At 35.9% G+C, this 14,689-nt stretch overlaps 1 protein-coding gene across 1 annotated transcript in view; it reads right to left on the reverse strand.

Annotated features, from left to right (window-relative positions):
• Positions 1–14,689, reverse strand: part of Cped1 (cadherin-like and PC-esterase domain containing 1) — a 241,432-nt gene that overhangs the window by 139,152 nt on the left and 87,591 nt on the right. Inside the window, exon 6 of the mRNA XM_013019900.1 lies at positions 12,519–12,687. Within this exon, the coding sequence (XP_012875354.1) occupies positions 12,519–12,687 (169 nt within the window). The remainder of the gene's footprint in view (positions 1–12,518; positions 12,688–14,689) is intronic.

Consider the following 14,689-nt stretch of genomic DNA (forward strand, 5'->3'; position numbering starts at 1 on the left):
TAGGAGGAACTCACCTGCAGATGCTGCAGAGGTACAACTAAGCAAGTAGTGAAATAGGGCTTTCCAGTGAGGCAGGTGCAGAAGAGGGCACTGTGTGTGCAAGCAGAATCTGGGAAAGAGCCCTGCTCTGTCTGCCTAGGCAGCACTCAGAGAAATGAGCGATAGATCTTGATTTTTATTCCACATTGTTAGACCATTTATATAATTCACAGGAACTGGTATTACCAATAGATCTGAGGTTCAGAATGAAATCAAAAGAAGCAATACAAATGTACAGGGATAAAAGTAATACCATCTTATATCATGAGTCTAAAATGTCATTACTAACTTTACAATAACTTTAAAACCTTTGTGTGCTGAAACGTTTTCTTAAATGGAAAAAGAACATCCAACCATGGATAAATGCTGCAATCATCCCAAATAATTTTGTGGCATCAGCAAGTGAAATTGCACTGAAAAATTATTGTCATTCAGAATGTCTGTTTAGCAGTATAATCTTCTTCCAACAATTACAAATGATCAAATAACTCCTTAAAATATATTGCAATGGAAACAGAATATTACAGTGTTGCTGTTTAATCATTTGTTCCTTTCTTCTTTTTTCATGTGTGTGTGTGTGTGTGTGTGTGTCTGTGTGTCTGTCTGTCTGTCTGTCTTTGGTCAGCTCAGGCCCTTCATGTAATACTAAGGATAACCACGTGAGGGCAATACTGTAACTTTTTTGCTTCAGAAACTGATGTTGGTTTCCTTGGTAACAGAAAATTGCTGTTTCTTCCAAATTTGAAGCCACATTTTAATATATGGGAGGGAAAAAGACTGTATTTCATTCTAAACCCACAATCCATAAATCACATAAGACAAATGCAAGTCAAATTTTCTTCTGAAGGGAGCAAAGTCTGTCTTTTTAGCAGACAAGTCAGTTTTACCTAGCTGGCATATTTGAGGGCATTTTATATTTAGAATTTGTCACAGCCTTTAAGACAGACAAATAAAAGAAACTTGCTAATAGAAATGCTAAAAATGACAAACATGTAACAAGCTTGTACTAGTGAAAACTAATTTTGTTACTCTACCCTAAGTAAGAAAGTAAATATCATTTGTCTTCCTCCAAGGAGTACGTTTTCTGTAACAAAATGCATTAACAGAATTATTTTATGGACATTCACTTCCCTCTTCTCTCATTTTTACCATTATTACATTTTATTCACAAATCACCTGGTAAGGGAGTTACTATTTATGATGTGTTATTCTCTTCAACTATTCATTGACTGGAGTCCCAAGCCATTTTTCTCTCTTCCTTCTGCCTAACACTAAAGTCTTGCTTTCTAGTTAAATAAACAGCAAACACCCCGTCTTCTTTCAAGGATTTCAAAACATTTAGGCAGGTCAACTTTTCCTGTTTTTTGATATTCAACATTACCCTAGACGGTGATAATGCCAAAATCTAGGGATAGACATTTTTTAAATTAAAAAGGTGCCTGAGTAGAAATTCAGGAAACTTGCCTAAAGTTTTGCCTTAACTCATAAGTCCAGTAAGCAAAGATCATCTTTATCATACAAAGGGAACGTAAAAAGGGTAAAAAATGTGCTATGTCTGAACATATTTCTTGCTCAGCTGGTTCACTGATTAAAGAAGTAATGACTAGGATGAGGGAAGGTTAGTAAATGAGTGCTCACTTACAGTTCGACAGGAGCAAGAAGTTCTGTGCTCTTATGCACTGCTGTGGCTGTGATACCAACAGCCCACCATACATCTCAAAAAGCTGCACAAAACAAGGTGGAATGTTTCCACCCTCCAGAAATGATAATAGGCACACCTGTAACCCCAGCTATGCAGTAAGCAAAGACAGGAGGATCACAGAGGTGTTACTATTATGCAAGTCAAGGGAAGAGAACATTTCTTTTGGGGTAGTGTCACCCTCCCTTTGCTTTTTTCCCCTCCCCTCCCTACAGTTTTCCCCACCCACAAATTATATAGTTCATTTTTTAACATAGAATCCATTAAGTATCACTGCTATAAATTTATTGTTAACGGATACAAAAGCCTATATATATATATATATATATATATATATATATGGTACCATGTGCTATTCAGTTCAGTGTTTAAGCCAGGATAAACAATTCTACCCCTCAAACAAACTTGAGAACCCATCCCCAAATAAACTAAAGCCAAAAGGACTGGCTGGCATAGCTCAAGTGGTAGAGGACCCTGAACTCAATTCTCAATACTACCAAAAATAAATAAATAAAAAGTAAACACCTGCTTGAAGGATAGAATTGTAACACCACTGCATATCATCTTTACAATAAACATGTTACATTTATAAACTAAAATATGGAGATTTTTCAAAAGTTGTTCTGTATGCACATGCACATATATGCATATAGCACATGATATACTATAAATGAATTCACACACATAAATCACACATATCTGCTCTGATTTCATTATGAGTTGTCTTCTCTGAAACATGTGTTCAAGCCTCATTCCCATTGGGAGGTGCTGTGAAGATGTGAGTGGGAAGATCATAGTTCTAGGCAAGCCTAATAAGAAAGTTCTGAAGGCCCCATTTCAACAAATGGCTAGGCACAGTCGTATGCTCCTTTTGTCCTGGCCATGGGGGATGTGTATATAGAAAAATCACAGGTTAAGCCTACTGGGGAAAAATAATGGGAGACCTTATCTCTAAAATAACTAAAGCAAGAAGGGTCAGGGAAAATAGGTTAGGTAGTAGATCATCTGCCTAGCCAAGCACCACTACAAAAAAAAAAAAAAAAAGGATTACAACTGTGAGCCAAAAATAAACTTACCTTCATTATAATTTTCCCAGTCTGTGGTATTGTAATATTATCATCAAAAGACAGACTAAGATAAAATCAGCTAATTCTTTGTACATACACCTTTCAGTTCATTGCATTAGTTTTGAAGATAGTAAATGTTCAAATGAGCAAAATGATAAATGTAAATTCATCATAATGTTCTGTTGCAGAATATACTCTTAAATGATATTTCCTAAATGTTAGTATCAATAGTAAACCATTAATTTAAATGATGATAACAGACATTTGTTCATTAATCAACATGGTTTTAAGCACCTGACAGGCATTTTGTGAGGTTTTCAGACACTTGGCTGATTGCACTGAAGTTTAAGGTCATCTGCTTGAATTGCCATTTCTCACAAAAGAAACCTGACCGTGATTAATGAATACTATTTTTCCTAATTATAATAGTCAAGAATTAAGAATTAATGCATGTACAAAATAATATTGCAAGTTTTTATAGAATGAAGTTGGAAATGAACAAATGAGTGAAAATTATTTTTTAAGACAGAATTACCACCAACAGCAACATTACAGGCAAAAATAATGTTAAAATACTGTTCTTTAATAACTTGGGCATTTATAAGTTTATAAGCTTATAAGTTTGTAAGTTTCTAGAGAAACTATGTATTTAAAATCATTATTAACACCAATGTAGGCAGACTAAGTAAGTTACAGTTTTCAGTTCTTAAATTTAAGTTTCTGCTTTTAATCTAAGTCAGCATCTGTCTTTGATTTATTTATTTATATGCTGGTCATCTACCATTTCTATCTATAGAAAACCAGAATTTAAATGAGCACCCTGATGCGAGTTTTTAGTTTAATCCCAGCAAGAGTAGGCTAAGTAATACATCAACTCTTTTTTACAAACTCTAGGGAGAAGACTTTTATTCACATTCTTTCTACTTGGGACATAAATCTCCCAGGCCTACTGACTGACCGGCCAGATGTTCTGTGTGGAAGTCTTTTACAAGGTCCATTCCACAGTCTGCAGTTTCAGACATAAAATGAAGATCAGAACACTGCTTATGCTAAGAAACCATACTGTAACTTTATAACTGCTTCCAAAGACATTACTCATTTTTATCCTGGGAATCTATGAGCGATCTCACCTGACATTATCAAAGGCACTGCATAAATACTGGCAACAAATGAGGCTAACTTCAACCTTACCACTGTGCCATGCTTCCCAATGAATAAGGGATACGTGATAGGTGCATCTTTTAAAAGAGAGATGCTGTAAACAAGCATGTTCACCCCTTTGCTGCTTCCTCCCTCTCTTCTGGGCACTTGAGCTGTTGCACTGATAACAATGGAAAGTCCAAGTGCAAAGAGATGGAAGAATGGAAGAAGGGTTCTCCTCCATCTCTCCTCCCTGCCCCCTGACACACTCCCTTGTCCCCTCCTCCCAAGTGGGGAGCGGGGGATTTAGAGCTGGGCTGAGTGTCTGTGAATGAACTTGCTTTAACTTGGCTTTGCACTGAAAATGATTCTCACAGATACTGCTTGAAGGAATATCTGCATCTCTCTGTTTTTGCCCTTTTCTGATCAAAGTTACCCTGCCCAGGAATCTAGATTATATCATCTCTCTACTGCATATATTGGAAACTAAATTATCATTCACACACTATTTACCCGTGCAATTTATATGTCATTGCAAAATAGGGTGTCTGACATAGAAATGTTAAGGATAGAGTCAAACAATTTTATATAACTACACTGTTTCTGATTCAATTCAATGAAGATTCATGTATCCAAATGGTTATTTATACAAAATCATTTTCAGTTATATCTGATATCAGATATCAATGACTGAAGTAATAATGACTTCATAAAAATGCTCTTTCAGTTAGAGAAAATAAGTCTTTGGTAAAGGCATTTTACTGCCCAAAGTTACAAACAACTTCAGCAATACATTTTAATTAAATAAAAGGTAAAGAAATTTCAAGCTTGATAAAAAGTTACAGATATTAGAGTTCTCTGTTATTGGATAACTTCTTGTTCTGTGATTTACACTGGAAAAAAATGATAACTTGTGACTTTTTACTCTAAGAACCAAATTTAAATTGATGGCATTTCTTATAGTTAATCTATATGATCTGTGTATAAAGACAGATATGGATACATTTGACCAATTAGAATGGATTGGGAAAGCCTTCTACTCTTGAATTAACAGATATAACTAGATTTTTAAAAATATGTGACTATTTCCTTTCTACACATTGAGGAAGACAGATCTTGTTGCATAAAATATGGTTTAAAATCCGATTTATAATATTGACCAAGAAAGTGATATTTCACTCTCCGCAGCAAAAATGGCTGTTTTAAATTCAGATAAAAAGATATAACAGCCAGTCCATGTTCTAGTGGCTCACATTTACAATCTTAGCTACCTGTGGAGCTGAGATGGGGAGGATCATGGGTCAAGGCCAGAGCTCTTCAACAGAAGAAGCTGGCAGAGTGGCATCTGCTTTCATTCCAGCTATAACAGGAAATGTAAAATAGGCAGATCAGGTATAGGACATTGTTAGAGCACTCTGAGGGCACTCTACTTTGGGAGACCTTTCTTTCACTTCCCTTGTAGTACCCTCTGTTGACAGTGAAATCTGTAAAAAGTGAGACTCTATCTCAGAATAACCTGGACAGGAGAGCTCTATGTTTAATCTGTTGAGGAACTCCTCTATGACGCAGCACTCCCACTTCTGGGCATTCATTCAAATGCTACCAGCACAACCATGTTTATTGCAGCATTATTTACCATAGTTAAGATATAGAACCAAACCGATGCCCCTCGGTAGATGAATGGATCAGAAAATCTGTTCATATACACAATGGAATTCTATGCTTTCATCAGAAAATATGGCATCACCCCATTCATAAGGAAATAGAAAGACTTGGAAAAAATCACATTAAGTTAGTAAGTCAGACCCAAAGAAACATAGATCCCATGGTTTCCCTCATTTGTAATAATTAGTATATGTCTAGGATAGTCCTAGGAGATGAGCAGAATACCTCAATAGCTATATACATATAACCATATAAGATGATGCTAAGTGAAATGAACTTCAAGACATGGAAACAAGAGATTTTTCTTTGTTGTTCTTGTTAATGTACTGTGTGATTTCTTTTTTCATTTGTGTTTTTTCCCTATGGTTATCATCTGTTGTCACTGTATTTGATTTTGGTACCCTGGGTATTGTATATACGTTTATCTGAATTAGGGAAAGGAAGGGGAACAACAAAATGGTGAGACAAAGGACAAAGAACGAATCAATGAAACAGTGATATGAAACAGTGATACTCACAAGACAATATGTTAGAAATAAACTGAACAACTTGACGGGAGGTGGGGGAGGAGGGGAATTGGAGGGGAGGGAAAGTTGGAGAAAAATGAGGGAGGGGGTAACAAGTTCAACAAGAAATGCACTCACTACCTTGTGCATGTAACTGTAATTCCTTTGTATATCACCTTGTCAATAAAATTAGATTTAAAAAATAATCTGGACAAACAATAACTGGAGACATGGCTCAGTGATAGAGCACCTGCCTAGCAAAAATTAGATCCCAAGTTCTAACACCACTGCAGCGATTTTTTAAAAAGACACAGTAGCAAATCAAATTTGCTATTAATTTTCTTTAAGTTGTTGTTCTTTTTCTTTTTCCTTTTTTTCTTTCTTCTTTTTTTTGGGGGGGGGGTGGTTCCAGTCGTGTGGCCTGAACTCTGGGCCTGGGCACTGTCCCTCAGCTCTTCGGCTCAAGGCTAGCACTCTACCACTTGAGCCACAGCGCCACTTCCAGCTTTTTTCATTTTTGCTTATGTGGTACTGAAGAATCGAACCCAGGGCCTCAGGCATGCAAGGTAAGCGCTCTACCACTGAGCCACATTCCCAGCCCTTCTTTAAGTTTTTGTACCTAGCCCTTCTGAAATTTGAACAACCTTGGGAAATATCTAACACTTAGATTTTTTAAGATTTTAATTCTAAATAATTTTTAAAATCCAGGTTATAAAAGACTCATTATTTCTCAAATTTGCATTTCTTGATATTTTTCTTCTCTTCCCTAAGCTTTATGAGATAAAGTGTCTCTGCAGCAGACCTAATTGGAAATAAATGAGCTCATAGTTATATCTGTTATTGCTTTCATACCTCTTTTAGCTGCCAGAATGTTCTATAAATGGCCACTGATAACCAGTTTAGGAGGATTGCCTCACTAAACAGTGCATAAATCACCGCTGATTGAGCTAAGCAATTTCACCTCTGAATTCAACATAACACAGACACATATACACATAAACAAATTACATTCTGTGAAATTTAAGAATGTAGTTTGATAGCATGCTGATATAACATGGTTACTCTTTGAAGTGGGTTTTGGTTTTGTCCTATATTAGCAGTGAGAAGTTTCTGGGTATTTTTTTATATCTAAAAACACCAGAAGGAAGTAGTATTTTATGTAATAGTCAAATGATTGAGCAGTTGAGAATGGTCTATTTGTTTTAGCTTTAACACGTAGCATAACTTTGACCCAGAAAAGAAAATTTTTCTCCTTGCTTTTTAGCTCTGCCTCCCTTTGAGAACAGATAACAGTGCTAGCACAGAATAATTGAGCTAGATCTTGGAAAAAATAAGTCAGGAGAACAGGATGAAAGTGACAACAACCTCATGTTTTCTTGTGCCACAAATGCAACTTGCATCTGCCGCAGGCCTGGCAAAAAATAAAATAAAAAATGAAATGGTGAATAAGAAACACATTAGTGAATGAGACATGAAAACATGAAAAAGATCATATCACAAAAGGCTCTCTTTTTTCATGATTTGTGTTCAAGAAATCACTAAAAATGCTCTCACCAAAAGCTTATCATACCTTCTGATAACTTCCCTTGTGGAAGGTAGAATGGCCTTTAATAAACAACAACAGAAACAACAAAAGTAAGAATACTTAAAATATTCAAAATAAGAGCTTATATCCAAATAGTAGTTCACAGGAGAAATGAGATTGAGGTATGAACTTGAGAAATGGTTTGGAAAGATTCTCAATGCTACTCTGGCTGCTGATGACTACAGATAGATAGACCTCTGTAGGTTAATGGTAAGACTATCTGGAGGCTTAGAAAAAAGAACAAACTAGAGGAAAGCAATCAGTTTTTCCTCCTGCCTCTACCTTGTGTTGTCTAGGACAAAACAGAGGATACTAGACCCAGACCCCAAATTCAAGTTGTCTAGCTGATGAAATTCTAGTCAGAGAAGTTAGCTTGCATGAGAACTAATGAAAGTAGCCCAAAGTAGTTCTACAATGCCTGAAGTTCCTTCTCAGCCTTTGTCAAATGCTATACCAGCTGGAATAAACAATATCCACAGAGAGTTTAAGCTCAAACAGGAAAATAGGGGACATGGGGCAAGGACAACTATCTTGGGAGAACAGAGACAAATTGAGCAAAGCATATCATGCTACTAAAATGGACAGAGTAGGAAGTTAAGATAAGCATGATTCATATACTGCCAGTAACAATAAAAGATAGTAGCAAAATGCAATATGAAAAGAAATTGTTATAAAGAATAAAGATGAAGTGCAGCACAAATTAATTGATTTAAAGAAAATGCAGGTAGTTCTTAACTTAAAGGGTATTGGAATATCCTACACATATATCATGAAACAGATGACTAGAATACAGCAAACAAGAGATCAGATAGATAGCAGGACAGATACAGTGTAAGAACTTCACCATTTGGAAGATAAGATCAAAGAACTCTCCTAGAAAAAAAATGCTTCCAGAATGCAAATCAAAGGATAGAAAATCTAAGAGAAAAACAAAAGAATAATAATAGAAATGTTGTCACTGTAACCCCTGAGTACAGCATCTTTACAATAAAATAAAATTTACAAAAAAGAAATAGGAAGTTCAGAATCTTGGCAAAGAAGAAAGAGGGAAAAAGAACAATATTTCCAATATTTCAAGAATAAAAATAAACAAGGTATAAGGGATGTACATCTATAAGCCCTCAAGATTGAAAACTTGTAGCAAGCCTGGGCTATACAGCAAGGTCTTGTCTCAAAAAAAGCAATAAATTAATTAACTAATTAATAAAAATTTTGAAATCAGAGATTAAACACTTCAAGTACAAAATTGAAAATCATTCACACCAGAAGCAAGTAGAAGAAGATGTTTTAAGGATGATTAATTTCTTGATAAAGTTTGCTTTTTAATGAAAAAAAGGAGCAACACGGAAAAACAATGATCTCAACTAGAAATAAAAACTTTACATTGTGAAAATGGGGCAGGGAAAGTAGACTAGACAAAAGAAGCCTTGGAGAGAGCAGAGAAAAGATAAATGATTTCAGAGAGAGAGAGAGAGAGAGAGAGAGAGAGAGAGAGAGAGAGCAGGGTTTGGTGGTGCACTCCTCCAATCCCAGCATTCAGGAAGCTTAGGCAAAAGGATCAGACTGGGTTACACAGGCCAGCCTGGACTATATAGGAAGAACCTGTTTCCCCGCCCTCCATAAAAGAAAGAAAAAAAAACATAAGGAAAAATATAAACATAATCATGAATGCATGTCAAACGAATGGTGAACATTGAACGTGATATACATTAAATGTGTATTTGAGCTGTATGGTGAGAAACAGGAAAAGATGGTTAAAAAAAGAAAGCATATCAGAGCAAACAAATAGGAAGGAAATTGCTTGTACCTTTTTCTTGACATGGGATACTGTCCCTGCCCTTTTAAATTTGACCCCTGTTGTCTCTTCTCTAATACCTTTGACTCCTGACAGACAGAATTACACCGCCAACTTTCATGGTTCCCTGTCTTTCAGATGGCCAATCATGGAGCTGTAAACCTCAATAACCTAATATGTAAATCCCCTTATCAGTTCAGTCTCCTTGTGTACATAAAAGGACATACGTATATATAATCACATACACATAGTATATTGATTCTATTTCTCTGGAAATCCAGACTATACAGTATTCTAACATATTTATGAAAAATAAGCATTTAAAAACTAACTAAACTAATATTAAAGAGGCACAGCTTCTATTGCTGTATTGACACCAACTGGAAAGAAAGCAGAGCTCAAAGGCAGTTTCACTTAACGCATAGGAACTTACATTCATCACATGATAAAAGTAATATATTCATGATAAGGTTTATCTGTTGAGAGCCTTGGTTGACTCCATATTCAAAGAATTAATCAAAGCTGAACACTTTTTGAGATTTAAGTGTGAGAGAATGTTGTTTTTAATGTACTATGTGATGTTTTTTTGTTTCCTTTGTATGTTCTTCCCCCTGTTGTCACTGTATTTGATTTTGGTATGCTGCATCTTGTATATACATTTGTCTAATTTGGGGAGGGAAAGGGGGATAACAAAATACTGAAACAAGGACACATGATGAGCCATTGCAACAATAATACTGACAAGACATTATATTGGAAACAAACTTTACAACATCGGGGCTGGGGGGGGGATGAGGGAGGTGGATGAGGGAAGGGATAGTGGGAGAACAACAATGGAGTGGGTAACAATGTTTGACAAGAAATGTGCTCATTACCTTACTCATGTAACTGTTACCCCTCTGTATAGCATCTTTACAATAAAATAAACATTTAAAAACATGGGAGTGGAACTGTGGCTCAAAGTAGTAGAGTGCTAACTCTGAGCAAAGAAGCTCACAGACAGTGCCCAGACTTTAAGTCTCAAGATGGGCAAAAACAACAAACAAAGAAACTACAAAGAAAATGCCTCTCCTATGAGAATATGAACTATATACACACAAAAAAACTCTTGTAATGGTGGATTTTTGAGGACAAGAAGAATTAAATTCAGGATACAAACAAAATGGAGTAAAGACATGGGGACACAATGAGAGGACTCTCACACAGAAAGACATATATAATCTATAAGACTAGAGATTTTGATTTACACTCAATTATTTGTTGATGATGATGTTCATCTCCCTGTGAGTTTTAATCATTAGGTTGAACCATATTTTCTGCCAATTGACCAAATATCAGCAATTTCCTATAATTTAGCCTAATAGCAAACAAAAAGTGGGATTACTGTTCTTGAGGAAAGGTGAAAGGCTACTCTATTGTTGGAGATAACAAGGAAGATGCCAGATTGAATTCCACTTGTCAAGATTAATTGTAAACTTAGATGTTGATTAAAAAAATGAGATAGATGATTGTTTGGGAGGGATTTATTTTATTTTATTGTTAAGATGTTTACGGAGGGGTTATGGTTCCATGAGTAAGGCCATGAGTACATTTCTTGTTGATCATTGTTACCCCTTCCCTTCCTTGTTGTCCCACTACCCCTTCCCTTCCCCAGCTCCCACATTCCTATCCTCCCTACCTCGCTAGCCACCCAAAGTTGTAAAGTTTGTTTCCAATCTGCTGTCCTGTGGGTATCTTTGTTACAATGGGTCATCCTGTGTTCTTGTTTCAGCGTTTTGTTATTCCCCTTCCCCTCCCCAGATTAGACATATGTATAAACAAGATGCAGGGTATCAAAATCAAGTACAGTGACAACAGGGGAAATAGGGAAAGAATATACAAAGGAAACAACAACAAAATAATAATAAAATCACATCGCACATGTAAAACAGTAACAATAAAGACAGACCTCTTGTGTCCATATTTTGGGGTTCATTTCATTTAGCATCATCTTATATGGTCATTTGTACATGACTTTTGAGTTTTTCAGCTCATCTGATAAGATTATCTTATATGTGTACTAATTATTGCAAATAAAGGAAACCATGGGACCTATTGTTTTTAAGATAAAAAAACTGTAAGAACCCACATCATCAATACAATTTCCTTAAGATGTGAGCTGTCTATTTTATTATGTTATATAACACCTACCTCTGTTAACCTATCTATTATCTTTTAGCTAACAGTGCTTAAATAGGTCTTTCACTTTTTTTTCATTCCTGGAATGGTTTCCAGAGTTGAAAATGCAATTCATGTAAGAATTCAAAGAAATCAAATTGAGACATTCTTGAATCTCTTGATACCATGTGGGCCACTGTGCATTGTGTTTCTTACCATTTTCCCTGTGTCTGCTGAACAGTGAATTCTCTAAAATCAAAGCTTCCTAAATTCTATCCTCTGTGTTGTCATGAGAACTTAATCCTCACCTGAGTTAACCTGAGTTTATAACTAAACTTTTCTGAGCTATTATTGAGCTGTTCTCTGAAAACTTGGTCATTTTCCTTTATGCCAGGTCATGCTATATGAGGCACACTCCAGACCTTTATTTTTCGCTCAGCAAATATTCCATATTGAATGGTGTAATGAAATAGGCATTATGCTTCCTAAAGATGAAGCAAAAAAGCATAAGGGGGAATTATGCTTTCATTTGTTGCATTGATTAAATTTTTCTTATATAAATGGAAAATCAGAAAGAAAAAAATCCATAGTATAGCCACAAGAATTAGCTCTAATAGGTCAACAGATAGAACTAAAATGTTGAGTTGGGGGGGGGCACAATACAGCTTTTGTGATCCTGAATGAACTGAGATATTTCCAGTTCATTTTTGAACCTGAACTTATTAAATGAAAATCTCTGCTTGCTGCAATAAAAAGATGCAATCTTTATTCAAAGGGATTTGATAACCAGAAAGGTCAGAAAATGGCAGCCCAAGTCACTTTACTGATCTCCAGCGTACTTTATGTGAAATAATGGCGTCTTTACCTTGACAGTGAAGCGTTTTTTCTTTGGTGGACTCCACACTGTGCCAGTTGAGTGAATAAAAGCACGCAAAGGGGTTAAGGACGTTACTAATACGTATGCTTTGAGAATCACAGATAGTTCTTCAGCTCTAACGATTATTTCCTGTGGAGCAAGGTCTCTTGTTTGCTTCCTAAAAGAAAAATAAAATAGCATTTTTAGTCTTCCATAATTTGGGATTGATACACAATGTATAAATTACCTAAAAGCTTTGTAAAGCCCTTCTATACTTTGTTGGATGGATCCAGCCCTCAGTGTGTTGGTTTCCTTTAACATTTTCTACAAATTATTAGTGTCACCACTAGGGGGTGAACAGGGACAAGAGGAAGAGAATTAAAGACAGTCAAAGCAGGCACCCTGAAAACATTACAAGAAGGAATAGGAGAAACCCCAGGTCACCTTGGCACAGGCCAAATTTTCTTAATAGAGACCAGAAATACAACAAATCAAAGAAAGGTTGGACAAATGGGATTGCATGAAGTTGCAGAGCTTCTGCCTGGCAAAGGAAATAACTAGCAAGATCAATAGAAAGCCAAGCCCACTGATTGGGAGAAGATCTTCACTAGCCATACAATGGACAAGGGTCTCATATCTAAAATATACCTGGAACTCAAAAAATTAAATCCCCCAACAACAAAACCTCAAAGAAACAACTGTCCAATAAATAAGTGGGCTAAAGATTTAAAGAGAAACTTCTCTGAAGAGGAAAGAGGGATGGCCAATAGACACAGGAAGAAATGCTCAACCTCCCTAGTCATAAAAGAAATGCAAATCAAAACAGCATTGAGATACCACCTTACCCCAGTTAGAATGGCTATAATCAAGAACTCTAACAATAACAGATGTTGGAGGGGATGTGGACAGAAGGGAACACTACTGCATTGTTGGTGGGAGTATAAACTTTTTCAACCACTTTGGAAAGCAGTATGGAGTTTCCTCAAAAGACTCCACATAGAGCTCCCCTATGACCCAGCAATCCCACTTTTGGGCATTTACCCAGATGATCACAAACAAGACCACACTAAAACTACCAGAACAACTATGTTTATTGCAGAATTATTTACCATAGCTAAGATATGAAAGCAATCCAGATGCCCCTCAGTAGATGAATGGATCAAGAAAATGTGGTATATATACACAATGGAATTCTATGCCTCCATCAGAAAGAATGACATTGCCCCATTTGTTAGGAAATGGAACTACTTGGAAAAAATTATATTAAGTGAAGTAAGCCAGGCCCAAAGAAACATAGGTCCCATGGTTTCCCTTATTTGCAATATCTAGTATATGTCTGAGACAAACAGAAAAGGTAGGATAAGTTGATGTTAGGCGAATAAACCCCAGGATAAGGACTCAAGTGGTTTTCTTTTCTTGCTATTGTTTCTAATGTATTTATAATGTACTATGTGATTTTTTTTTGTTGCTTTGTATGTCCCTCCCCCATGGCCCATGGGATAGCCCTGTTTTCACTGTATTTGAGATTGGTATAATTTGGGGAGGGGAAGGGAAAAAACAAATTGTTTAAATAGGGATACAGCTGGATCCATTGCAACAATGAAATGTACAAGATGCTATCCTGAAAACCGAACTTTACAACTTTGGTGGGGAGGGGTGGAGGGAGTGTAGTTGTGGAGATGGGAGGGCAGGGATGGTAAGGGAAAAACAAAGGCGGCAACAATGCTTGATAAGAAATTACCTTGCTCATGTAATTGTAACCCCTCTGTACCATATTTTCACAATGAAAAAGCTTATTAATAATAAAAATATATTTTCATTAAAAAATCAAAAAAATATTTTTAAAAGTCCAATAGCCATAATATACATAACCTTAGATTGATAGTTTGGTTACAACAGAAGTGATATAAATTACAGTAAATATTTTCTGAAAATTTCCTTTTTCCCACATGTCTAACTCTGCTCTGTATTTTCCTCTATAAGAAAAGATGTGAAGATTTATATTAGTGCCCAGGCCTCTAAGAAGACACAAAAACACACCCTTCACTTGTTGGAGGCTACATAATACCCCTCACTCTTGTAAATAAAATAAAATCTTAAAACAATTTACTCTGGGAAAGACTGTGTATTGTAGTGAAACAAAATAGGCTTTCATTATGCATAATACCAAAATCTACATT

Source organism: Dipodomys ordii, unplaced genomic scaffold (genome assembly GCF_000151885.1).
Source record: "Dipodomys ordii isolate 6190 unplaced genomic scaffold, Dord_2.0 Scaffold48, whole genome shotgun sequence".
Lineage (NCBI taxonomy): Eukaryota > Metazoa > Chordata > Mammalia > Rodentia > Heteromyidae > Dipodomys > Dipodomys ordii.